This window comes from Rhinopithecus roxellana, chromosome 17, assembly GCF_007565055.1.
Source record: "Rhinopithecus roxellana isolate Shanxi Qingling chromosome 17, ASM756505v1, whole genome shotgun sequence".
Taxonomy (NCBI): Eukaryota; Metazoa; Chordata; class Mammalia; order Primates; family Cercopithecidae; genus Rhinopithecus; species Rhinopithecus roxellana.
This window is the reverse complement of record NC_044565.1, coordinates 20,028,905-20,054,172: the sequence shown is the minus strand read 5'-3', so window position 1 is coordinate 20,054,172 and position 25,268 is coordinate 20,028,905. Positions and strand designations below refer to the sequence as shown.

General features: G+C 44.8%; 1 protein-coding gene and 1 pseudogene across 3 annotated transcripts; one reads left to right on the top strand and one right to left on the bottom strand.

The window, feature by feature from the left end:
- Positions 1-11,975: 11,975 nt before the first annotated feature.
- On the bottom strand, positions 11,976-12,960 carry LOC104677071 (annotated as a pseudogene).
- Positions 12,961-20,278: 7,318 nt separating this feature from the next.
- On the top strand, positions 20,279-24,990 carry GNLY (granulysin). Of its 3 annotated transcripts, none has more exons than XM_030921350.1 (5): positions 20,279-20,442; positions 21,294-21,397; positions 21,933-22,031; positions 23,649-23,687; positions 24,706-24,990. In XM_030921350.1, the coding sequence occupies exons 1-5, from the start codon at positions 20,391-20,393 to the stop codon at positions 24,973-24,975; spliced, it is 564 nt and encodes a 187-aa protein (XP_030777210.1). In that variant the 5' UTR covers positions 20,279-20,390; the 3' UTR covers positions 24,976-24,990. The 3 variants fall into 3 exon arrangements, with proteins under 3 accessions (XP_030777210.1, XP_010380290.1, XP_030777211.1); XM_010381988.2 differs by having other exon boundaries at positions 23,649-23,820; positions 24,706-24,889; XM_030921351.1 differs by lacking the exon at positions 23,649-23,687.
- Positions 24,991-25,268: the final 278 nt, after the last annotated feature.

Here is a 25,268-nt window from a genome sequence, read left to right as displayed (position 1 = left end):
CTGGGATTATAGGTGCCCACCACAACACCTGACTAATTTTTGCATTTTTTTTTTTTTTTTTTTTATACTTTAAGTTCTAGGGTACATGTGCATAACGTGCAGGTTTGTTACATATGTATACTTATGCCATGTTGGTGTGCTGCACCCATCAACTCGTCAGCACCCATCACTTCATCATTTATATCATGTATAACTCCCCAATGCAATCCCTCCCTCCTCTCCCCTCCCCCCTCCCCATGATAGGCCCCAGTGCGTGATGTTCCCCTTCCTGAGTCCAAGTGATCTCATTGTTCAGTTCCCACCTATGAGTGAGAACATGCGGTGTTTGGTTTTCTCTTCTTGTGATAGTTTGCTAAGAATGATGGTTTCCAACTGCATCCATGTCCCTACAAAGGACGCAAACTCATCCTTTTTTATGGCTGCATAGTATTCCATGGTGTATATGTGCCACATTTTCTTAATCCAGTCTGTCACAGATGGACATTTGGGTTGATTCCAAGTCTTTGCTACTGTGAATAGTGCTGCAATAAACATACGTGTACATGTGTCTTTGTAGTAGAATAATTTATAATCCTTTGGGTATATACCCAGTAGTGGGATGGCTGGGTCATATGGTACATCTAGTTCTAGATCCTTGAGGAATTGCCATACTGTTTTCCATAATGGTTGAACTAGTTTACAATCCCACCAACAGTGTAAAAGTGTTCCTATTTCTCCACATCCTCTCCAACACCTGTTGTTTCCTGACTTCTTAATGATTGCCATTCTAACTGGTGTGAGATGGTATCTCATTGTGGTTTTGATTTGCATTTCTCTGATGGCGAGTGACGATGAGCATTTTTTCATGTGTCTGTTGGCTGTATGAATATCTTCTTTTGAGAAATGTCTGTTCATATCCTTTCCCCACTTTTTGATGGGGTTGTTTGTTTTTTTCTCGTATATTTGTTTGAGTTCTTTGTAGATTCTGGATATTAGCCCTTTGTCAGATGAGTAGGTTGCAAAAATTTTCTCCCATTCTGTAGGTTGCCTGTTCACTCTGATGGTAGTTTCTTTTGCTGTGCAAAAGCTCTTTAGTTTAATTAGATCCCATTTGTAAATTTTTGCTTTTGCTGCCGTTGCTTTTGGTGTTTTAGACATGAAGTCCTTGCCCATGCCTATGTCCTGAATGGTACTACCTAGATTTTCTTCTAGGGTTTTTATGGTATTAGGTCTAACATTTAAGTCTCTAATCCATCTTGAATTAATCTTCGTATAAGGAGTAAGGAAAGGATCCAGTTTCAGCTTTCTACTTATGGCTAGCCAATGTTCCCAGCACCATTTATTAAATAGGGAATCCTTTCCCCATTTCTTGTTTCTCTCAGGTTTGTCAAAGATCAGATGGCTGTAGATGTGCGGTATTATTTCTGAGGACTCTGTTCTGTTCCATTGATCTATATCTCTGTTTTGGTACCAGTACCATGCTGTTTTGGTTACTGTAGCCTTGTAGTATAGTTTGAAGTCAGGTAGCGTGACGCCTCCAGCTTTGTCCTTTTGACTTAGGATTGTCTTGGCAATGCGGGCTCTTTTTTGGTTCCATATGAACTTTAAAGCAGTTTTTTCCAATTCTGTGAAGAAACTCATTGGTAGCTTGATGGGGATGGCATTGAATCTATAAATAACCTTGGGGAGTATGGCCATTTTCACCATATTGATTCTTCCTATCCATGAGCATGGTATGTTCTTCCATTTGTTTGTGTCCTCTTTTATTTCACTGAGCAGTGGTTTGTAGTTTTCCTTGAAGAGGTCCTTTACATCCCTTGTAAGCTGGATTCCTAGGTATTTTATTCTCTTTGAAGCAATTGTGAATGGAAATTCATTCCTGATTTGGCTCTCTGCTTGTCTGTTACTGGTGTATAAGAATGCTTGTGATTTTTGCACATTAATTTTGTATCCTGAGACTTTGCTGAAGTTGCTTATCAGCTTAAGGAGATTTTGGGTTGAGACGATGGGGTTTTCTAAATATACAATCATGTCATCTGCAAACAGGGACAATTTGACTTCTTCTTTTCCTAACTGGATACCCTTGATTTCTTTCTCTTGCCTAATTGCCCTAGCCAGAACTTCCAACACTATGTTGAATAGGAGTGGTGAGAGAGGGCATCCCTGTCTTGTGCCAGTTTTCAAAGGGAATTTTTCCAGTTTTTGCCCATTCAGTATGATATTAGCTGTGGGTTTGTCATAAATAGCTCTTATTATTTTGAGGTACGTTCCATCAATACCGAATTTATTGAGCGTTTTTAGCATGAAGGGCTGTTGAATTTTGTCAAAAGCCTTTTCTGCATCTATTGAGACAATCATGTGGTTCTTGTCTTTGGTTCTGTTTATATGCTGGATTACGTTTATTGATTTGCGAATGTTGAACCAGCCTTGCATCCCAGGGATGAAGCCCACTTGATCATGGTGGATAAGCTTTTTGATGTGCTGCTGAATCCAGTTTGCCAGTATTTTATTGAGAATTTTTGCATCAATGTTCATCAGGGATATTGGTCTAAAATTCTCTTTTTTTGTTGTGTCTCTGCCAGGCTTTGGTATCAGGATGATGTTGGCCTCATAAAATGAGTTAGGGAGGATTCCCTCTTTTTCTATTGATTGGAATAGTTTCAGAAGGAATGGTACCAGCTCCTCCTTGTACCTCTGGTAGAATTCAGCTGTGAATCCATCTGGTCCTGGACTTTTTTTGGTGGGTAGGCTATTAATTGTTGCCTCAATTTCAGAGCCTGCTATTGGTCTATTCAGGGATTCAACTTCTTCCTGGTTTAGCCTTGGGAGAGTGTAAGTGTCCAGGAAATTATCCATTTCTTCTAGATTTTCTAGTTGATTTGCGTAGAGGCGTTTATAGTATTCTCTGATGGTAGTTTGTATTTCTGTGGGGTCAGTGGTGATATCCCCTTTATCATTTTTTATTGCATCTATTTGATTCCTCTCTCTTTTCTTCTTTATTAGCCTTGCTAGCGGTCTGTCAATTTTGTTGATCTTTTCAAAAAACCAACTCCTGGATTCATTGATTTTTTGGAGGGTTTTTTGTGTCTCTCTCTCCTTCAGTTCGGCTCTGATCTTAGTTATTTCTTGCCTTCTGCTAGCTTTTGAATGTGTTTGCTCTTGCCTCTCTAGTTCTTTTAATTGTGATGTTAGAGTGTCAATTTTAGATCTTTCCTGCTTTCTCTTGTGGGCGTTTAGTGCTATAAATTTCCCTCTACACACTGCTTTAAATGTGTCCCAGAGATTCTGTTATGTTGTATCTTTGTTCTCATTGGTTTCAAAGAACATCTTTATTTCCGCTTTCATTTCGTTATGTACCCAGTAGTCATTCAGGAGCAGGTTGTTCAGTTTCCATGTAGTTGAGCGGTTTTGATTGAGTTTCTTAGTCCTGAGTTCTAGTTTGATTGCACTGTGGTCTGAGAGACAGTTTGTTATAATTTCTGTTCTTTTACATTTGCTGAGGAGTGCTTTACTTCCAATTATGTGGTCAATTTTGGAATAAGTGCGATGTGGTGCTGAGAAGAATGTATATTCTGTTGATTTGGGGTGGAGAGTTCTATAGATGTCTATTAGGTCCGCTTGGTGCAGAGATGAGTTCAATTCCTGGATATCCTTGTTAACTTTCTGTCTCGTTGATCTGTCTAATGTTGACAGCGGAGTGTTGAAGTCTCCCATTATTATTGTATGGGAGTCTAAGTCTCTTTGTAAGTCTCTAAGGACTTGCTTGATGAATCTGGGTGCTCCTGTATTGGGTGCATATATATTTAGGATAGTTAGCTCTTCCTGTTGAATTGATCCCTTTACCATTATGTAATGGCCTTCTTTGTCTCTTTTGATCTTTGATGGTTTAAAGTCTGTTTTATCAGAGACAAGGATTGCAACCCCTGCTTTTTTTTGTTCTCCATTTGCTTGGTAGATCTTCCTCCATCCCTTTATTTTGAGCCTATGTATGTCTCTGCCTGTGAGATGGGTCTCCTGAATACAGCAGACTGATGGGTCTTGACTCTTTATCCAGTTTGCCAGTCTGTGTCTTTTCATTGGAGCATTTAGTCCATTAACATTTAAGGTTAATATTGTTATGTGTGAACTTGATCCTGCCATTATGATATTAACTGGTTATTTTGCTCGTTAGTTGATGCAGTTTCTTCCTAGCCTCGATAGTCTTTACATTTTGGCATGTTTTTGTGATGGCTGGTACCGGTTGTTCCTTTCCATGTTTAGGGCTTCCTTCAGGGTCTCTTGTAAGGCAGGCCTGGTGGTGACAAAATCTCTAAGCATTTGCTTATCTGTAAAGGATTTTATTTCTCCCTCACTTATGAAACTTAGTTTGGCTGGATATGAAATTCTGGGTTTAAAATTCTTTTCTTTAAGAACGTTGAATATTGGCCCCCACTCTCTTCTGGCTTGTAGAGTTTCTGCTGAGAGATCTGCTGTTAGTCTGATGGGCTTCCCTTTGTGGGTAACCCGACCTTTCTCTCTGGCTGCCCTTAAGATTTTTTCCTTCATTTCAACTTTGGTGAATCTGGCAATGATGTGTCTTGGAGTTGCTCTTCTGGAGGAGTATCTTTGTGGCGTTCTCTGTATTTCCTGAATTTGAATGTTGTCCTGCCCTACTAGGTTGGGGAAGTTCTCCTGGATGATATCCTGAAGAGTGTTTTCCAACTTGGTTCCATTTTCCCCCTCACTTTCAGGCACCCCAATCAGACGTAGATTTGGTCTTTTTACGTAATCCCATACTTCTTGCAGGCTTTGCTCATTTCTTTTTCTTCTTTTTTCTTTTGGTTTCTCTTCTCGCTTCATTTCATTCATTTGATCTTCAATCGCTGATACTCTTTCTTCCAGTTGATCGAGTCGGTTACTGAAGCTTGTGCATTTGTCACGTATTTCTCGTGTCATGGTTTTCATCTCTGTCATTTCGTTTATGATCTTCTCTGCATTAATGAGTCTAGCTGTCAATTCTTCCACTCTTTTTTCAAGATTTTTAGTTTCTTTGCGCTGGGTACGTAATTCCTCCTTTAGCTCTGATAAGTTTGATGGACTGAAGCCTTCTTCTCTCCTCTCGTCCAAGTCATTCTCTGACCAGCTTTGATCCGTTGCTGGCGATGGGCTGCGCTCCTTTGCAGGGGGAGATGCGCTCTTATTTTTTAAATTTCCAGCTTTTCTGCCCTGCTTCTTCCCCATCTTTGTGGTTTTATCTGTCTCTGGTCTTTGATGGTGGTGACGTACTGATGGGGTTTTGGTATAGGTGTCCTTCCTGTTTGATAGTTTTCCTTCTGACAGTCAGAAGGACTGTCTGTTGGTCTGTTGGAGATTGCTTGAGGTCCACTTCAGACCCTGTTTGCCTGGGTATCAGCAGCAGAGGTTGCCGAAGATAGAATATTGCTGAACAGCGAGTGTACCTGTCTGATTCTTCCTTTGGAAGTTTCCTCTCAGGGGTGTACTCCACCCTGTGAGGTGTGGGGTGTCAGACTGCCCCTAGTGGGGGATTTCTCCCAGCTAGGCTACTCAGGGGTCAGAGACACACCTGAGCAGGCAGTCTGTCCGTTCTCAGATCTCAACCTCCGCGTTGGGAGATCCACGGCTCTCCCCAAAGCTGTCAGACAGAGTCGTTCGCGTCTGCACCGGCTCCCGCTACTTCCCCTGTTGGTCTTCAGCTGTGCGCTGTCCCCAGAGGTGGAGACTACAGAGACAGGCAGGCTTCCTTGAGCTGCTGTGAGCTCCACCCAGTTCGAGCTTCCCAGCGGCTTTGTTTACCTACTTAAGCCTCAGCAATGGCGGGCGCCCCTCCCCCAGCCTCGCTGCTGCCTTGCGGATAGATCGCGGCAGACTGCTGTGTTAGCAGTGAAGGAGGCTTCGTGGGCGTGGGACCCTCCCGGCCAGGATTGGGATATATTCTCCTGGTGTGCCTGTATGCTTACAGCGCAGTATTGGGGTGGGAGTTACCCGATTTTCCAGGTGTTGTGTGTCTCAGTTCCCCTGGCTAGGAAAACGGATCCCCTTCCCCCTTGCGCTTCCAGGTGAGGCGATGCCTCGCCCTGCTTCAGCTCTCGCTGGTCAGGCTGCAGCAGCTGACCAGCACTGATTGTCCGGCACTCCCTAGTGAGATGACCCCAGTACCTCAGTTGAAAATGCAGAAATCACCGGTCTTCTGTGTCGCTCGCGCTGGGAGTTGGAGACTGGAGCTGTTCCTATTCGGCCATCTTGCTCCGCCCCCCTAATTTTTGCATTTTTAGTAGAGGTGGGGTTTCACCATGTTGGTCAGGCTGGTCTCGAACTCTTGACCTCAAGTAATCAGCTGGCCTTGGCATCCCAAAGTGCTGGGATTACAGGTGTAAGTCACCATGCTGGGCCCACTTATTTGTAATTTGATCATTGTCTTCTTTCCCACTAGAAAGTAAGTTCCATGAGGGCAGGCCCCATGTTCGTGTTTACTCATCTTTGTGTTCTCAGTGCCTGGTGGAGTACCTGGCACAGAGTAGTATTCACTTAGTATTTGCCGAATCAATGAACATGACCGAGGGCTGCATTCTGAGGTCTGGAGGCTTTGCAGACTGGTTGGGAGCACCATCCTGAAGGCTATCAGAGCAACTGCTGAGAGAGACTCCGACCAGGCTGGAGCTCCACTTGTAGCAGAGCCCCAGTGTTCTGGCTGAGCAGCGTGTAGGGCAGTTCTGAATATTGACAGGGAGGTCTGCCCCCAGCCCAGCCCCCAGGGGCTCTTGTCCAAGTCCCAGTGACAGGATGTCTGCAAGTAAATGCTGAAGGAGATGCTTCAGCTAAAAGCTCCAGGACATGTAGGTTCAAATGGCCTAACAGACTGGGAAACAAGAGTAGAGGGAGACATTCTCATTTCAGGATAGACCCTAGCTGCCTTGGGGCCTCCAGGGTACTAGGGGACACAGCCCAGCTCTGCATCCCTGGCAGAGATGGCCACATCCAGCAGACCCTGGTGGCAGTGCAGAGAGAACAGCACCCTGGGGACCAATTATCCTGGGAAACAGGCTGGTGCCTATCCAGATGGTGGTGCCAGGCACTGCTACAGTACAACTGGTCTGATTTGGTGAATAAGTTGCAGACATAATCGAAGGGCAATTTGTTGGGGATGTAAAGTACAGCAATGGCCCACAGGGTAAGAGACAGTAAAATAAGGGTAAATGTCACCACTCGGAATTTACACACAGGTTGGTATGCCTCAGGAAACTTAGGTTCATAATGAAAAAGCAAAAAACAAAACAAAACACCAGAGAACTACTAGCAGGATGTGTACCAGCTTGTTGATAATGGTATTTCTTGGTAGAATTACGTGTGGTCATTACTCATTGTCTTTGTACTTTGAAAAAAAAATTAAGCCAAAGGAAAAAAAAAAAAAAACCTTCCTTTCCCAGTCAAATATACTAGCAAACAAGAAGCTCTTATAAAACAGTTCTCACTGGTGTAGATTTTGTCCTGTTTTGGTTGTGAGGATGAGGGGCTGGTGTGGATCCACAGTCCTGAGGAGGAAGCAGGAATCCCAGAAGATGGAGGGTCAGGCTGAGGAATGCAGTTCTGGAAGCTGAGAGCAGAGTGCCCAGTCTTTTCACATCAGGAACGAGTCAAACACCAGGACAGGGCTGTGGTAAAGGTCAGGCACCAGGACACCCAGCGACAGAAGCCAGCAGCCAAGTGAGGCTGCAGGGGAGGCCAGAGTCATGTGGGTCATTCTGGGATGGAAGCTGATAGGTGGGAGGCTGGGGAAGGCAGGTGGGTAGGGCTCACAGCCAGGTGAGGGTTCAGAGTGGGCGTATATGAACCTCAGTTCTAAGACCTCTGGATCCAAGCTGTCATCAACCATGAAAGTCAGACAGGGAAGTTGCCAGTGACTTTGGAGCCTCCCAGAGGAAGGGACCCACGTAGGGGAGGTTCTGGGGTAGGAGAGTTTTGAGAAGTTATGTGGCAGAAAGCCTGTGCATGAGGGAAGAAAGGGTGATGTAAAGGGTTAACTTCTGAAACCAGAGGTTTTGGTGAAGGTTGAGCCTCTCTTGTAGCCTAGAAACTTGAGAAATGAGTTATGGACAGTTCAGATGAGGTCTGCTAACTCCTGGGGAAACTACTGACTTTCCTTTGTGTCATACTCCAAAGCCTGATACAAATGGTGGTGGCCATGTGGTCAGGAGTGTTTTTTTTTTTTTTTTTGTGGTAGAGATGGGGGGTCTCGCTATGTTGCCCAGGCTGGCCTTGAACTCCTGGCCTCAAGTGATTCTCCTGCCTTGGCCTCCGAAAGTGCTGGGAATACAGATGTGAACTGTTGTGCCCAGCCTCATTTCTTTTGGGTATATACTCAGAAGAGGGATTGCTGAATCATATGGTAATTCTATTTTTAATTTTTTAAGGAACCTTTATACCGTTGTCCATAATGGCTATACTAATTTACATTTCCACTAATGCTTCACTATGTATACGTTTGTCAAAATATCATGTTGTATGCCTTAAATATATGCAATTTTTACTTTAACAAGTCAGCCCTCACACTTGTATCTATTTTTAGTTTACCATAGTGCTGTATTCAGGAGCTTCTGTCCAAGACACGAAGCCTGGCTGGCCTGTCATTTCTGAATAATCCAGCAAGCTTCTAGGGTGAGTATGCTGCCTGGGCCCAGAATGGGCCCTTAGAGTCAGCTGATGCATAACTGTCTCTGTAACATCCATTTTAAAGGGCATCCAGGCAGGACGTGGTGGCTCATGCCTGTATCCCAGCACTTTGGGAGGCCGAGGCGGGTGGTCAGGAGTTTGAGACCAGCCTGGCCAAAGTGGTGAAACCCTGTCTCTACTAAAAATACAAAAATTGGCTGAGCGTGCTGGCACATGCCTGTAATCCCAGTTCCTCGGGAGTCTGAGTCAGGAGAATTGCTTGAACATTGGAGGTGGAGGTTGCAGTGAGCTGAGATCGCGCCACTGCCCTGCAGCCTGGGCGACAGAGTGATAATCTGTCTCTGAATAAAATAAAATAAAATAATATAAAGGGCATCCCGGGGGATGTATCCACCCGGGGGGTGTATCCAAAGTGATGAGCAAAAACTATGGCATGTGGGGGCTGTTTCCAATCATCCATCCATTCACCCATCATCTAGATTTTCTTTCTTGTTTCTTCCTTGCAGACTGACCTCATCCTTCTGTCCATTCAATCATCCATCCATCCACTTACCCATCCATCTATCCAAAGGGGCACAAGGACACTTGTAGGGCTGATGGATGTGTTCACTGTCTTGACTGCTATGATGGTTTTATGGGTGTGTGCATGTGTCAGAACTGGTAAAGTGATACACTTTAAATGTGTGCATGTGAGTGTACCTTAATTATATCTCAATAAAGTTGGAAAAAAGGAAGGTAAGTAGGTCAAAACTGATAACACTCCACATATCCATGGATAAGACAATGGATAAGCTGTGGAATATCCATATGATAGAATACTGCTCAGCAGTAGAAAGGAGCAGACTGCTCAAAGATTACGACAACATGGACCATCTCACACATGAATGCTGATCAAAAGATGTCAGATGCAACAATCATTCTGTATGATTCCATTTATATACACTTCAAAAACAGAGAAAACAGGCCTGGCATGGTGGCTTATGCCTATAATTCTAGCACTTTGGGAGGCTGAGGCGGGTGGATCACCCGAGGTCAGGAGTTCTAGGCCAGCCTGACCAACATGGTGAAACTCTGTCTCCACTAAAAATACAAAAATTAGCTGGGTGTGGCGGTGTGCGCCTGTAATCCCAGCTAGTCAGGAGACTGAGGCGAGAGAATCGCTTGAACCCGGGAGGTGGAGGTTGCAGTGAGCTGAGATCGCACCATTGCACTCCAGCCTGGGAAACAAGAGCGAAACTCCAGCTCAAAACCAACTAACAAACCAACCAACCAACCAAACAACCAACCAACCAACCAGAGAAAACAGAGTTATGGCGTTTAAGAGTATGTGCTCAGGTCGTAAAACTATAAAGAAAAACAAGAACACAATTACCATGAAGTCCTCCCTAGGGAAGGAGGAAGGGGTGGTTCCTGGGAGGGAAGATGATAGGGCTTCTGGGGAGCTGGCAGCGTCTTGACCTGGGTGGTTACGTGGATGTGTGTTTGATAATAAACCGTTGAGCTGTACATTTTGTTTCGTGTGCATTTCTGAATATTTTTACATTGTGTAATTTAAAATGGAGCAACATATATACACATGCTTGTATGGAAAGGTACAAAAAAAGAAAATTTTAACAGTTTTTCTTTCCTCTCAGGAGAGAGGCTACGAACTAGTGGGGACTTATATTCTTTTTCCTTACGCTTTTCATAAGTACATAAAAATGTCAAAAATACGTAAAATATTTCCTTACACGTTCATAAGGAAAACCCACAAATTTTCATCATAAATGCATGAATGAGAAAGCAAAGAAGGGGCTCTCCAGCTGTAGGTACTGAAGCAAGGACTGGGGATCCAGGCAGAAGATAGAGGAGGCAATGGCTTGTGTGTCTACTGAGAGAGTGTGTGTGTCTATGTGAGAGTGTGTATGTGTGTCTATGTGAGTGTATGTGTCTTATGTGAGAATGTGTTTCTGTGTGAGAGTGTGTCTATGTGAGTGTGCATTTATGCGAGTGTGTCTATGTGAGTGTCTGCGAGTGTGTATGTGAGTGTATGTGTGTATGTGAGAGTGTGAGTGCATGCATATGTGTGTGTGCGTGCCTATGTATGTGTCTATGTGTGTGTCTATATGAGTGTGTGTCTATGTGAGTGTGTCTGTGTGTGTGTGTCTGCGTGTATATGTAAGAGAGTGTGTGTGTGGGTGTAGTGGAATGGGGGCTGGGAAAATGAGGCAGAGGGGCCTTCAGAGAGACTGGAAGCCTGAGAAAGATTTACGCCACCATCGCTGGCTTCGAAGCGATGGACAGGGCCATGAGCCTGGAGATACCAGCAGCCTTTAGAGCTGAGAATGACCCTCCGATAACAGCACAGAAAGGGGCATCTCAGTCCTGCAACCACACGGCACTGAGGTCTGCCAACAATGTGGCATGAACCTAGAAACAGATTCTTCTCAGATCCTTCAGGTTAGAGCCCAGCCAGCCCACATCTTGACGTTGGCCTTGTGATCACCAGTTGAGCACACCCAGTCTTCTGACCGACGGAACTGTCAGATAATACACGGGTGTTATTTTAACCCATTAGGGTTGTGGTTATTGCTGTGACAATAATAGAAAATTAATACAGTCAAGGACAATGGAAGTGATTTCTCAGCCTAAGGGAGTCCAGCTAGAAGGAAGGTAAATTGGAGCATGAGAGAGTTGCCCAAGGCTTTTCTTTGTGTTGCTTTTCTCACTCATGTTTATATTTTGAGTGGCAAGCTGCTTCTGAGGAGTTGTTTTCTGTTTTTCAATTTGATTAAAATGTTCATTTAAGTTTATATCATAAAGTTGGCAGTAAATTTTATATTTACATAACAAATTCACATTTATAATATACAATGTCCCTGAACAGGCATAACACATGTTCTTGGAGTTATTTTTTAAATTTAAAAACTTTTTTTGAGATGGAGTCTATGTTGCTCAGGCTGATCTCAAACTCCAGGGTTTGAGTGATCGTCCCACTTCAGCCTCCCAAAGTGCTGGGATTACAGGCATGAGTCACCATGATTGGCTGGAATTATTCTGTTTTTAAAATAAAATACTATTTAATAAATAATACCATATCCCCAAAAGATACATTCTGAAGAGATGTGAAAGTTGGAGGGGAAAGGCTTTCTTCCATTTCTTTTTTTGTTTGTTTGTTTGAGACTGGGTCTCAATATGTCGCCCAGGCTGCTCTTAAACTCCAGGGCTTCCCGAGAAGCTGGGACTACAGGTGCATGCCACTGCCTCAGGCTTCGGCTTGTTTTTTATATATCCTGACTCATCATTGTGTTTCAATCATAAAATTATGATTCTTATTGTAGTTGTAAATTTTAATTCACTTTAACATGGCAACATATTAACAGATTCTTATTGAGCAAATTTTCAAGAGTATAAATTGTACATGGAAGGAAGCAGCATTTTCAGTTGACAAATGGATCCACAGGTAATTCGATGTCTCCTAAATTAAGCTTGTGACGATTAAACCAATACACTGTTGCTATGAGAAAACTATTGACAAAGTACAACCAGGGAACTCATCTCAATGCTGGAATCTGTACCTTAAGAAAAAGGATGATTACTTGAAGTAGTACAAATGGCAACCAGGTACCAAGAAAACAGTGAGTTTGGGCAAGTGTAATTTTTTAGAGCTCACAGTATATCTAGAATGGGATGAAAGGGAAGAAGATATAGGATACTCTCATTCATATAGAAAGTTATCCTAAACTCATGTAACAAAGAGGTTATAAAAACCATAAAATCATCAGGAAAAATGACAGCCACTAACCCTGAATGCTGATGTAGAAAGGCCATTGATGAGAATAAACATTCTGTGCCTTCAGGCTTTGGCAGATGGCTGGGTCTCCCAAAACGTAAGCAAGGACTGAAATCTAAATTGAAATTACTGCAAAGAAATAAAAATAACTTTGATGCTTAAGGGAAGCTTGGTGGTTTTCGAGAAATTCAGGCAATCATCTATACAAACTATCAGGAAAACTGGATAATGCAAAAAGCCTTTAAGTAAAGGATATTATTTGAGTAAATAGGCAGATGTGGTATTTAGTAAACCTACTGCCTGAAAGTACAGAATTCCTGAAATAGGAGATAATGGAAATGTTTACCAAAAGTAAGAGATCGATGGATGCTGGTGAAATGTAAAAATGTTCCATAAAATTTGATAGGTATATTTTCTTCTCATTCTTAGGGTGAGGCTATTTAATAATATTTTCCCAAGTGCAATCAGACAGTTAACATCTAAGGACTGCTTGTTTGCTGTGACTGGTGCTGAGAAGAGCAGTTCTCTAAATAAAGGGCCATCGTGTTTTAAATTTCAGAAAGTCTGGTGAAACACACACCGTAAAATGCTGCTTCACTTTATTTTCCATCATCTGCTTTCTCCCATGGGTCTTTCTTGGCTGATTTTCTCCCTATTTTATTTCTGTTTTACTGCCTTTAATTATCTCATTTCGAGTCCCCGGCGTTTTGTTTTGTTATATCACAATGTCACGTGAATAAGCTCTGAGTCATTTGCACAAGTTGGGAAGAAAGCAGGAGAGGGATCTGCTCCCAGCTGGACATCCTTCTGAAGTCTCATGCCCCCCCCCCCCCCCGTCGACCCCCGCCAACTCCCTGGGCACCCAGGAGTGTCACGGTCTGAGTCCCAGTTTGGCTGATGCTCAGCTCCCCTGCACTGGAGAACTCTTCCTAAAACTTTATTGAGAGAGAAAAAAGATGACTTGGAAAAAACAGAAATTCATACTATGATCTGCTGGGCGCAGTGGCTCACGCCTGTAATCCCAGCACTTTGGGAGGCCAAGGTGGGCAGATCACTTGAGGCCAGGAGTTCAAGACCAGTCTGGCCAACATGGTGAAAACCAGTCTCTATTAAAAATACAAAAATTAGTGAGGTGTGGTGGTGGGTGCCTGTAATCCCAGCTACTCAGGGGGCTGAGGCAGAAGAATGAGTTGAAAGCGGGAGGCAGAAGTTGCAGTGAGCCGAGATCACACCACTGCACTCCAGCCTGGGCAACACAGCCAGACCCATCTCAAAAAACAAACAAACAAACAAACAAAAAACAGCCGGGCACGGTGGCTCACGCCTGTAATCCCAGCACTTTGGGAGGCTGAAGCCTGTGGATCACGAGGTCAGGAGATCAAGACCATCCTGGCTAACATGGTGAAACCCCGTCTCTACTAAAAATATAAAAAATTAGCTGGGAGTGGTGGCAGGCGCCTGCAGTCCTAGCTACTCTGGAGGCTGAGGCAGGAGAATGGTGTGAACCTGGGAGGCGGAGCTTGCAGTGAGCTGAGATCGCGCCACTGCACTCCAGAGAGAGACTTCGTCTCAAAAAAAAAAAAAAAAAAGAAAGTTATACTATGATCATGGCTGAAAGAGTGACTATAAAGAAGTGAATTTTTTACATATTAGTTTTTAGTTATAATAAAATTTAAAGTGAAAATTGCAATCTGTTATATTGGTCAAAATAATTTATATTTAGCATTTAGTAGATATTTAATATTTAGTATATACATGTTATACCTTATATATACTTTTAGCATATAAAGTATTATAGTATATAAAATATTACCCAAAGTACAATTTAAAAGTAAAGGAATATCAAAGGAAAATCAAGAAGAAAACAGCAGGACTGGATAATGTTTATACAACACTAGATATCCAGGTCAATTAGAATGGATAACTCAGAATTTGATCTTGGTATGTATAATTGAATATACAATAAAAGAGCAATTTCAAATCAATGGAGAGGAGGGGAAATTATATAATCAATACCTTTAGATTAAGGGAATAGCAATTTGAAAAGAATACATTTTCATCCCACCTCATACCTTCCTAAAATCAGTTCCAGAGGATTAAAGTGTCACATTAAAAAATATGTCTAACTGCAAAAATTAGCAAAAATATAATTATTTTCTAGGGAAAAAGAGGCAATCACAACTTTCTAAACTGAGAAAAGATGTCACAAATAAATATACATATTTGATTATAGAAAATGAAAACTTTCTATGGGTAAGAATCTTATGGAAATTTAAAGGTCAATCAAGAAGTGACAAAATATTTGTAGCAAATATATCAAAACATTAATGTATTTATTAATAAAGAATTCTCACAAATTAAAAAACATAGTAGAGTCCAATAGATACTGGGCAAGGGACATAAAAAGACAATTTCAAAATAAATGTAAATGTAAACAAATACCTGGGAAAATATTAAACTTAATTTGTAGTAATTGAAATGAAAATAAAAATAGGTGTGATTTTCACTCATTACATTTGTAAAATAAAGAGTGTGATAATATTGAATGCTGGTGAGAGTTCAGGGAGCTCTCATACAATGTTGGCAGTGTTGTAAATGGATACAATTCTTCGGGGAAGTATTTGATATTGTTCATTGGGAACCATAAAATTGTAACTTAAGAGTTCTTTTTTGTCTGAGCCCGGTGGCTCACGCTTGTAATCCCAGCACTTTGGGAGGCTGAGGTGGGCGGATCACCTGAGGTGGGGAGTTCTAGACCAGCCTGACCAACATGGAGAAACCCCATTTCTACTAAAAATACAAAATTAGCCGGGCGTAGTGGCGCATGCCTATAATCCCAGCTACCCGGGAGGCTGAGGCAGGAGAATGGCTTGAATCCCAGAGGTGGAGGTTTTGGTGAGCCAAGATCGTGCCATTGCACTCCAGACTGGGCAAAAAGAGGAAAACTCCATCTCAAAAAAAAGAAAAAGAAAAAGAAAATTTTGGATAATTTTAAAATTGAGATATAATTTACATGTAGCTAAATACTTAAATCTTAAATGTCCAGTTTGAAGAGTTTTGATAGATGCACACCCACACAATTCACAAGCTAATTAAGATATAGAACACTTTCACTACCTAAGAAAATCCCGGTGCCAGCCCAATAACCCTCACATCCTCCTTCACCTCCTACCATTTCTCTGATTTCTTTTGCCATAGATGAATTTTGCTTGTTCAAGAACTTCATACAAATGGAATCATACAGAATGAAGTCTTTCATGTCTGGCTTCTTTTTCTTCCTTTTTTTTTTTTTTAAGATTTATTCATTTTATTGCATGTATTAGTAGTTCATTCCTTTTTATTGCCAAGTTGTATACAATATTGCGTGGCTCTACCTTAATTTCTTCATCCATTGACCTGTTGATGGACATTTGGGTTATGTCTAATTTTTGGCTCTTATGAAAAGGCTTCTGCAAACAATCTTTTATTTACTTATTTATTCTTCCTTCTTTCATTTTCTTTGAACAACCTTTTAAAACAATTTTTTTTCTATTGTGGTAAAATACATATAACATAAAATGTGTACCACAAAAAATGATAGGGGAGGTGATAGATATATTAATTACCTTGATTTAATCATTCTAATTGGTATTCATATATCAAAACATCACATGGTACTCCATAAATATATAAAATTATGATTTGTCAATTAAAAATAATATTAATAAAAATAAATAACAAAATTAACCATTTTAACCATTTTAGATGTACAATACAGTGGCATTAATTACACTCACAAAGTTGTGGAATCATCTATTTGGAACTATCTATTTCCAAAACCATTCTCATCATACCAAATGGAAAGTCTGTAACCTATGGGCACTAAGTCCCTCATTTCCCACTCCTTCCAGCCCTGGGTAACCTCTAATCTACTTTCTGTCCCTATGAATTTGCTTATTCTAGAAATTTTATGTAAGTGGAATCATACAATGTTTATCCTTTTGTGTTTGACTTATTTCAGTTGGCATAATTATTTCAAGGTTCATTCGTGTTGTAGTATGTATTAGAGCTGTGTTCCCTTTTTTGTCTGAATCGTACTCCATTGTATATGTACAGCAGATTTTGTTTATCCATTTTTAAAAATTTCAATTTTTATTTTTCTTAGAGATAGGCTCTCACTCTGTCACCCAGGCTGGAGTGCAGTGGCATGACCTTGGCTCACTGCAGCCTCGACCTCCTGGGCTCAAGCAATCCTCTCACCTCAGCCTCCTGAGTAGCTGGGACTATAGACACATGCCATTATGCCCAGCTAATTCTTAAATTTTTCTGTAGAACTGGGGTCTACTATGTTGCTCAGGGTGGCCTCAAACTCCTGGCCTCAAGCCATCTTCCCACCTTGACCTCCCAAAGTGCTGGGATTAGAGGTTGAGCCACAATGACTGGCTTGTTTATCCATTTATTTGTCAATGGACGCCTGGGCTGTTTCCAGCTTTTGGCTACTGTGAATAATGCTTCTATGAACATTGATGTACAAGTATCTGTTTCAATCTGCTTTTATTTCTTTTGGGTGTATACCTAGGAGTGGAACTGCTGGGTGACATGTCTGTGAACACTCCTGTGTAAATCTGTGTATGTAGAGGTGTTTTTGTTTAGTTTGGGTAAATACGTAGAAGTGAAATTGTTGTGTCACAGGGCAGGTGTATGCTCAACTTTCTGAAAAATGGTCAATCCAATTTTCAGTTATTAGTGTTTTATATTCCCACCAACAATGCTTAAGAGTAACAGTGCTCCCCATACACATCAGCATTTGGGTTTTCTGTCTTTTTAATTTTAGTCATGTTGATGCCATCATCTCAGTATAGTTTTAATACAGAATTTCTTGGCCAGGCGCGGTGGCTCAAGCCTGTAATCCCAACACTTTGGGAGGCCGAGGTGGGTGGATCACTTGATATTAGCAGTTCAAGACCAGCATGGACCAAGATGGTGAAACCCCATCTCTACTAAAAATACAAAAATTAGCCAGGCATGGTGGTGTGTGCCTGTAATCCCAGCTACTTAGGAGGCTGAGGCAGGAGAATTGCTTGAACCCAGGAGACACAGGTGGCAGTGAGCCAAGATCATGCCACTGCTCTCCAGCCTGGGCGGCAGAGTGAGGCTACAGCTCAAAAAAGGAATTTCTTTGTGATTTACGATGTTGAGCAGGTTTTCAAATGTTTTGGTCATTCTTATCTTCCTTTGCGAATTACCTGTTCAAATATTTTGCCCATTTAAAAAATTGGATTGCTTTATTATTATTATTATATTATTATTATTGCAGTAGTAGTTGATATAATGAGTCCGCAAACAGACCCATAGTCAATTGATATTCAACCAACATGCCAAAACAATTTAATGGGAAAAGAAAAATCTTTTCAAGAAATTGATATTGAAAAACAGAACCTCAACCCAGCTCACGCTATACATTCATTTGACATGAGTCATAGACCCAAATGTCAAAGTTAAAATTATAAAAGTTCTAGAAAAAACATAGTGGCTATTTTTATGACTTTAGCGTAACTGAAGATTTTCTGAAGAAGATACAGAAGGCAGTATTTCACACAGGAATTTTTCTGGGGCCTGGTCCTGACTTGCAATGGGCCAGTTCCCGGGGTACCATGGGTGGGAACTGGGTAAGACCCCAGGTTCTTATCACATGGGACCCGAGAGGCCTGGGTGGAGACTTGTGACTAACTACATGAGCTTTGTCACGTACACCTCAACACCTCAGAAAAGGACTCACTGCAATATTTGGTCTCACCAAGTTTCCCACAATAAAGAGACATGAGTCACCTTTCAAGACCTTTCCTGCCCATTAATATGGTCTTCACACATGAGACCAAGGTCTACAAGTGGTCAGGAGAGAGGGAGCCTGCTGAGACGGGGGAGTAGTGCCTGAGCTGGTCTCAAGAGGGTTAAGTGGCCCTGCACTGAAAACCTGGAGACTGAGATAGGGTAGGGCTGGGGGAAAACTTGGGCTTTGGAGTCATAGGGTCTGGGTTCATATCCACAGACCATTCCCTTCCTAGCTGTGTGTTGGTGGGTAATTCACTGGATCTCTCTGAGTCCTGCTTTCCTCATCTGAGGTAAAACGAGTTTGCCGGTTGGTCTGAGAGCTGTTCTAGGCATGGTGGGGAGACCCTGACAGGCAGAGGCAGTCCTGCCCTCAAGCAGTTGATTTACGGCTGGGGAAACAAGCCAGCCACAAATGCAATACCTCAGACTCAACTTCTCACCAACAAGCTCCTTTTTCTAATTTGCACAGCCAGCCCCTCAGCCTCCTGGGCCCCAAATATTAGCGAAACCTTTGCCTCCTCTCTCTTGTTTCTTTCTTGTAATCATATAGCTACAAAGTCCTACCAATTCTTCCTGAAATATGTTTCCTTATCAAAAAGTCCTGCAAAACCAGGCATGGTTGCTCATGCCTATAATCTCAGCACTTTGGAGGCGGGGAGGATCGCTTGAGTCCAGGAGTTCGAGACTAGCCTGGGCAACATATGGAGACCCATCTCTTCCAAAAATTTTAAAATCAGCAGGGGTGATAGTGGCAAGCACCTATGGTCTCATCTACTAGGGAGGCTGAGGTGGGGGGATTGTTGGAGCCTGGGCGGTTGAGGCTGCAGTGATCTGTGATTGCACCACTGCACTCTAGCCTGAACGACAGAGCAAGACCTTGTATCAAAAAAAAAAAAAAAAAAAAAGTCATGCAGTAACTGACACTGCCATTGCCTATACGATTCCCATTCCCTCATCCTCCCTAACAGAATACCAATTTTGTTCAAAGTGTCAATGAAGGCCGTGTGCGATGGCTCACGCCTGTAATCCTAGCACTTCGGGAGGCTGAGGCGGGCGGATCACCCGAGGTCAGGAGTTCGAGACCAGCCTGGCCAACGTGGTGAAACCCTGTCTCTACTAAAAACACACAAATTAGCAGGGCATGGTGGCATGCGCCTGTAATCCCAGCTACTCGGGAGGCTGAGACAGGAGAATCACTTGAACCCAGAGGTGGAGGTTGCAGCAAGCCAAGATCAAACCATTGCACTCCAGCCTGGGTGACGAGAGTGAAACTCCATCTCAAAAAAGAAAAACCAAACCAAACCAAACAAACAACAACAAAAAACGAAGTGTCAGTGAAGGTCCAGCAAAAGACTCCCTTCCTATTGCCCTTTGCAGCCAGGGTCATCATGTGACACAGTTCAGATCAATTACATGGAGGTTGAGGGTCCCTGGGAAAGACGTTTTTCCTATACAGGTACCATCTCTTTCTGCTTCACTCTTTCCATTTTCCACACGAACAGGCCTTGTAGCCTGGAGGAGCTACAGCTGCCATTTTGAGATGCTGAGGCACCCTGTCTGAAGAAGGCCTTCACATCACTCAACTCGACTACCGGGTGAGCCCTTGCGGAGGCTTCCCAGCCTCTGCTCTTCAAGCCAAAGTACTACAGGGGGCATGAGTCCCAGAGTTACAGGACCCCAGCTATGGTTCATGTGTAAAGGGAACCATTAGGTAACCAGTGGAAATGATGAAGAAGATCTATATTTACAGATGTGGAAAGATGTTCGTGGTATATTGTTAAATGTAAAAAGCTGTTTAAAAATAGGTTTTGGTCAAGTGAGATGACTCACTTATACTTTTAGTATAAATATGTCCCACGCAATATTTGGAACATACTTGTACTAAGCGGTTTCTCCCTCCATTAACACATCCCAAGCATCCAGGCAGCTGCTGGCCTCCAGCAACCCGGCATTCTAGTTGTGTGGGAGTGGGGTGTGGCATGAACCCTGTGGGCTTCCACTGCACTAACCTGCTTCTTCACAAATTAGTATTTGTATTTGTGGTAAACCCAGTGACACAGGAAAGATGACATACAAAAAGGGCAGGACCTGAGAAAGGTTAAGCTGCAGGCTCCCTGCCCATAAAACAGGGTGTGAAAGGCATCTGAGCAGCTGCCCCACCATGGCTACCTGGGCCCTCCTTCTCCTTGCAGCCATGCTCCTGGGCAACCCAGGTAAGGCCTTCCCCTCGGGATCGATCCTGATGGCCCTCCCAGCCTCGCACTCTCAGGCTGGCTGAACCCGGAGCATGGACTCTGTGGGCACCCAGGTGCCCCTGCCTCTCCCCAGCCTTCTCCCACATCATGGAGGCCTGGCCCTCCCCTCAGAGGTAGGCTTAGCCCAGTGTGCTGCCCAGCCTGTCAGTGGCCTGGCCAAGGAGGAGAGACAGGCCAGGGATTCTGGTCCTACCTCTGCTGGCCACCCTGTGTGGCCTGAGACCCCCCCTTTCCCTCCCAAGCCCCTGCCTCCACATCTGTGTGGTGAAGGCCACTGGCCTTCATCGGTGGGTCTGCGATTTCTCAGGCCTACACTGTCTAGGATTGTGCAGGGCTGGTGAGAGAACGGGGTCTCTTCCTTGTTCAAGGCAGACTTCCTGTCCCCTGCACCCTGCTCTCTCCCAGGCCTTGGGGTCAGTGTGAGCCCCAAGGGCAAAGACACTTCTGGAAGGGAGAGTGGATTTGGCTGGGCCATCTGGATGGAAGGTAAAAAAAGAAAATCTCTTGAAAGGAGATTGAGGGAAGTTTCTAGACAAACTGACCCCCAAATCTGTGTTGCTGGCAGAACAGAGGAGAAGAGAAAGTCTCGCCCTCCTGGCTTTCTAGAAGGAAAGTGAGAACATGTGTTTGTGCTGAGAGTGGGTCAGAGTGGCTCCAGGGCAAAGCATGTGGACAGATATCCTGGCCCCCTGCAAGACCCAGCCCCCGTCCGAGGCCCTGGCCACCTCCTGGACTCTCACCAGCCAGGAGAACGGGCTTTCCCTCTCCTTCCACCTGCGGAGGGGAAGCTGAAGTGCCTTCTTCCTCAGGTTTGGTCTTCTCTCGTCTGAGCCCTGAGTACTTTGAAGTGGCGACAGCCCACCCGTGTGACAAGGAGCAATCCTGCCTGTGCCTGGCCCAGGAGGGCCCCCAGGTACATGTTGGCTCTCTGCTCACCTGCCACAGTCCCTCTCCTTTCCCTCCTCCCTGGGTGGCTTCTGGGGTGAGGGCTGGAGCTCTCTAATGGTCAGGAGGTGGGAGTGGAGGCTGGGCTGTTTCTGACGATGCTGGTTTTGTTGAATTCATGTTTGGCCAGGAGGGCTGCAGATACCTGGTAGACTGCCCCAAGAGGATCCTCCGGGGTCTCACCCTCCAAAGAGCCTGGGGCTGCAGAACCCAAATAGGTAGACTTCCCTGGGAGTTCCTCAATAGGAGAGGGGCAAGTGCAGGGCTGGGAAAGTACTGGGGGTGTGGGAGGCTGTTTCTGGGGTGTCTCAGAGCCTCCAAGACAAGCAAAAAGGCAGGCAGGGTCCAGGCAGCCTGTTCAGGTCTTCAGTGTATCCATGCTCTGGGAAGAGATCACGGACATTGCTGCCAGCCTCAGAAACACCAAGGGCCCCTTTTTTGGGCACTTTCACGCACTCCCAGAATGTCTGAGAGACCATGATAGGGGCTTTCTTTCCTGACAGGGTGACCTGTTGATCAAAATGCAGGAGCTGGCCTTCGACTGCAAGACCTGTCTAAGGATAATCCAGACACTGAAGGTTATGGTGAAACAGCCCACCCAGGTGAGGCCGAGGGGCTACAGAGCCTCCTGTCTGCTGCTCAATGGAGGGGCCGGCCTGTGACCAGGTTGGGGATCAGGGACCCTGGGGTCACCTTGCACAGTGGTCCTGGGGGAGGGCTTCCTAGAAGGGAATCTGTGAGTCCCCATGTGTCTGTGGATGAATTTCAGAGAACTTGTGAAATTGTTTGTGACTCTCTGGAACTGTGTAAGTCAGAGGGAGTAAACATGGTTTTCATAATGTATCCTCAAAGAGGGCTTGTCCCAGAGAAGTTAGGAATCTTCCCCTAAAGCCCTAACATTTGTGTCCAAGGCAGAGCTTTGAGAAGCTGGTTCCCTAAGAGACCTGGGTCAGGACTGATAAATCCCAGATCTGCTACTTGGAAGCTGCATGGCCTTGGGCAAGTCACTTCCACTTGCTGAGCCTCAGTTATCTTATCTTTGAAATGAGATGGATAATAGTCCCTATCTCCTGCCTCAGCCTCCCGAGTAGCTGGGACTACAGGCGCCCACCTCGACGCCCGGCTAGTTTTTTGTATTCTTTAGTAGAGACGGGGTTTCACCGTATTAGCCAGGATGGTTCGCCAGACTCCGTCTCAAAAAAAAAAAAAAAAAAAAAAAAAAATAGTCCCCATCTCGCAAGTTGTCAAAGCTCTTTTTTTTTTTTTTCCTTGAGATATGCTCTTACTCTGAAACCCAGGCTGGAGTGCAGTGGTATGATCTTGGCTCACTGCAACCTCTGCCTCCCTGGCCCAAGCAATTCTCCTGCCTGAACCTCCCAAGTAGCTGGGACTCCAGGTGTGCGCCACCATGCCCAGCTAATTTTGGTACTTTTGTAGAAACAGGGTCTCACTGTGTTGCCCAGGCTGGTCTCCAACTTCTGAGCTGAAGCAATCCACCTGCCTTGGCCTCCCAAAGTGTGGGATTACAGGTGTGAGCCACTGCACCTGGCTGCTGAAGCTTTTTAAAAGAGCTGAGGGCTCGGATGTGCTTAGCTCCACATCCAGCACTGAGTAAATGCTTAACAAATGACTGTGTTACGACCAAGAATTACTGTTTCACTCTCCCTCCTTCCCTCTCCTCTGCTCCCCCAAACTACTCAGCATCCTGGCACTGCAGGCTCACACTTAGCCCTGGACACCCAGATTCATCCTCCCCGCTGGGATGGCATAGAAGAGACTTTAAAACCAAATGAGCCAAGACTCCAAGCTCTGACCACACCTCCCACCCCCACTAGTCTTCTCTATGCACCCCCTCTGGCTGTAGCCCCCAGCCAGGTTCTGGAGCCAGGTAGCTACATGGCAGAGCATTTAATGTGTGCCTGGCAGCCATAGGCACCATTCTCCACACAGAATGCAGGGGACAGGTGCACAAGAGGCTGAGACCTCAGCAGGGCTAACTGTCCTTGTCTCAGGAGCCCTACCTGACCAGGCTTGGGCCAGGCCTTGGAGAGTGGGAGTAGGGGCCCAGCCCCGTGTCTACAGTCTCTGGCTCCATGGGCACCAGGCGCCAGTTCCTCGCACCCAGTACTCCCATTGCTAGGGCTGCTGAAACCTGCAGGGTGGCAGAGCTGCGCAGGACTCACCCTATAACCATGTCCTCTGTGGTTCTGCTGCTGCAGCGAAGCATTTCCAATGCTGAGACCCGCGTGTGTAGGAAGGTGAGCTCACAATGGCGTGACGTCTGCAAAAATTTCATGAGGAGGTATCAGCCTAGAATTACCCAGGGCCTCTTGGAGGGAGAAACTGCCCAGGAGATCTGTGTGGACCTCAGGTTGTGTGAACCTTCTATGGGTGAGTGCAGAGGTGACAGCAGGGATGCCTCCTGAGGGGTGGAGACAGTTTCCCCCAGGATACATCAAAGCTGCCTTCTTAGGACACATTACTCCCGCCATCTCCCAGCACGGGAAAGTGTGGAGAACTGAGCAGATGGACTTTAGCTAGAAATGTTTGAGAAATACTGAGTAGAGCTTGGGCTTCAGACACAGGTAGTCGTGGAGTAAAATCTGGTCTCCATCTCTCCCTGGCTGTGTGACCTTAAGCAAATAACTTGACCTCTCTGAGCTTCAGTTTCTTCATCTGTGAAGGGGAGATAGCAATCCTGATTTTTGAGATTGGAATGAGAATTGAAGGAGGTCACCGTGTGTGTAGACCTGACCCTGGAGAAATGTCCTCAGACTGAGGCTATTCAAGGTCATCAGACCCTCAGTCAAACTCCAATCCCCAGCCCAGCATGGGCCTCTGGGGTCGGGAACTGGGGCCACATCCTCCCCCACAATTCTGGGTCCTGAGAGCTGGGCTAGGGAACCCTTCAGGCAGGTGAGCCTGAGGCCTTTCCCTCCATGGCTGCCCAGGCTGTGCCTGGAGAGAACAGGACTCGGCTGTAGGAAGTGGGGCCAGAAAGGGGCTTTGGCAGCTCAGCTGGCGCTTGCCAATGCTCTGGGATTCTATGGTAGCAGATCGGGGGTCCCCACCATTTCCTGTCATGGGAGCTTGTGACTTTTCTATTCAAGGCCCCACAACCTGCTCAGGCTGCCGACTGGCTTCCAGGATGTGCCACTGGGTGTGTTCAGTAGGGACGGGTGGCTGCGAGACCTTAAGCAAGTAACATTCTGAGTGTCTGCTTCCCCATGGGGACCCACCACATCTGCCCACAGCTGGCTGTTCTCTCTGCTCCAGGTTCCCTCTGAGCCCTCTCACCCTGTCCTGTGGAAGAAGCATAGGCTCCTGTCCTCAGATCCCGGGAACCTCAGCAACCTCCACCGGCTCCTCGCTTCCTCCGTCCAGAATCCACTCTCCAGTCTCCCTTCCCCGACTCCCTCTGCTGCGCTCCCCTCTCAGGAGAATAAAGTGTCAAGCAAGATTTTAGTTGCAGCTTCTTCTCCTTTGGTGGATTTGAGGGGTGGGTGTCAGTGGCATGCTGGGGTGAGCTGTGTAGTCCTTCAATAAATGTCTGTCGTGTGTCCCATACACTGTTGTAGATGCTACGGATTTAGCCATGAACGAGACAACCTTAACAGCATTCACACAGTTAATGCTTACTGGGCACTCACCACAGCCATGCGTTATTCTGAGAGGCCGGGGCACACAGTGGCTATGTCCCCAGAAGCTCTCAGACCAGTGGGGGAGACCAGCAACGTTAGAGATTTTTTTGTTTTGTTTTTGGTGAAAAGGAACAGAAACCCATCTTTTTGCTTCTTGCCACAGGCAGCCTTCCTTTGCTGTTTCGGGGGAGTGTATCA

Bases quoted from the DNA above. Each gene is read 5' to 3' on its own strand.
- GNLY (XM_030921350.1), top strand. From the start codon at position 20,391: ATGGCTACCTGGGCCCTCCTTCTCCTTGCAGCCATGCTCCTGGGCAAC. The intron at 21,398-21,932 runs GTACATGTTGGC...CTTTCCTGACAG, and splicing joins TGGCCCAGGAGGGCCCCCAG to GGTGACCTGTTGATCAAAAT. The intron at 22,032-23,648 runs GTGAGGCCGAGG...CTGCTGCTGCAG, and splicing joins TGGTGAAACAGCCCACCCAG to CGAAGCATTTCCAATGCTGA.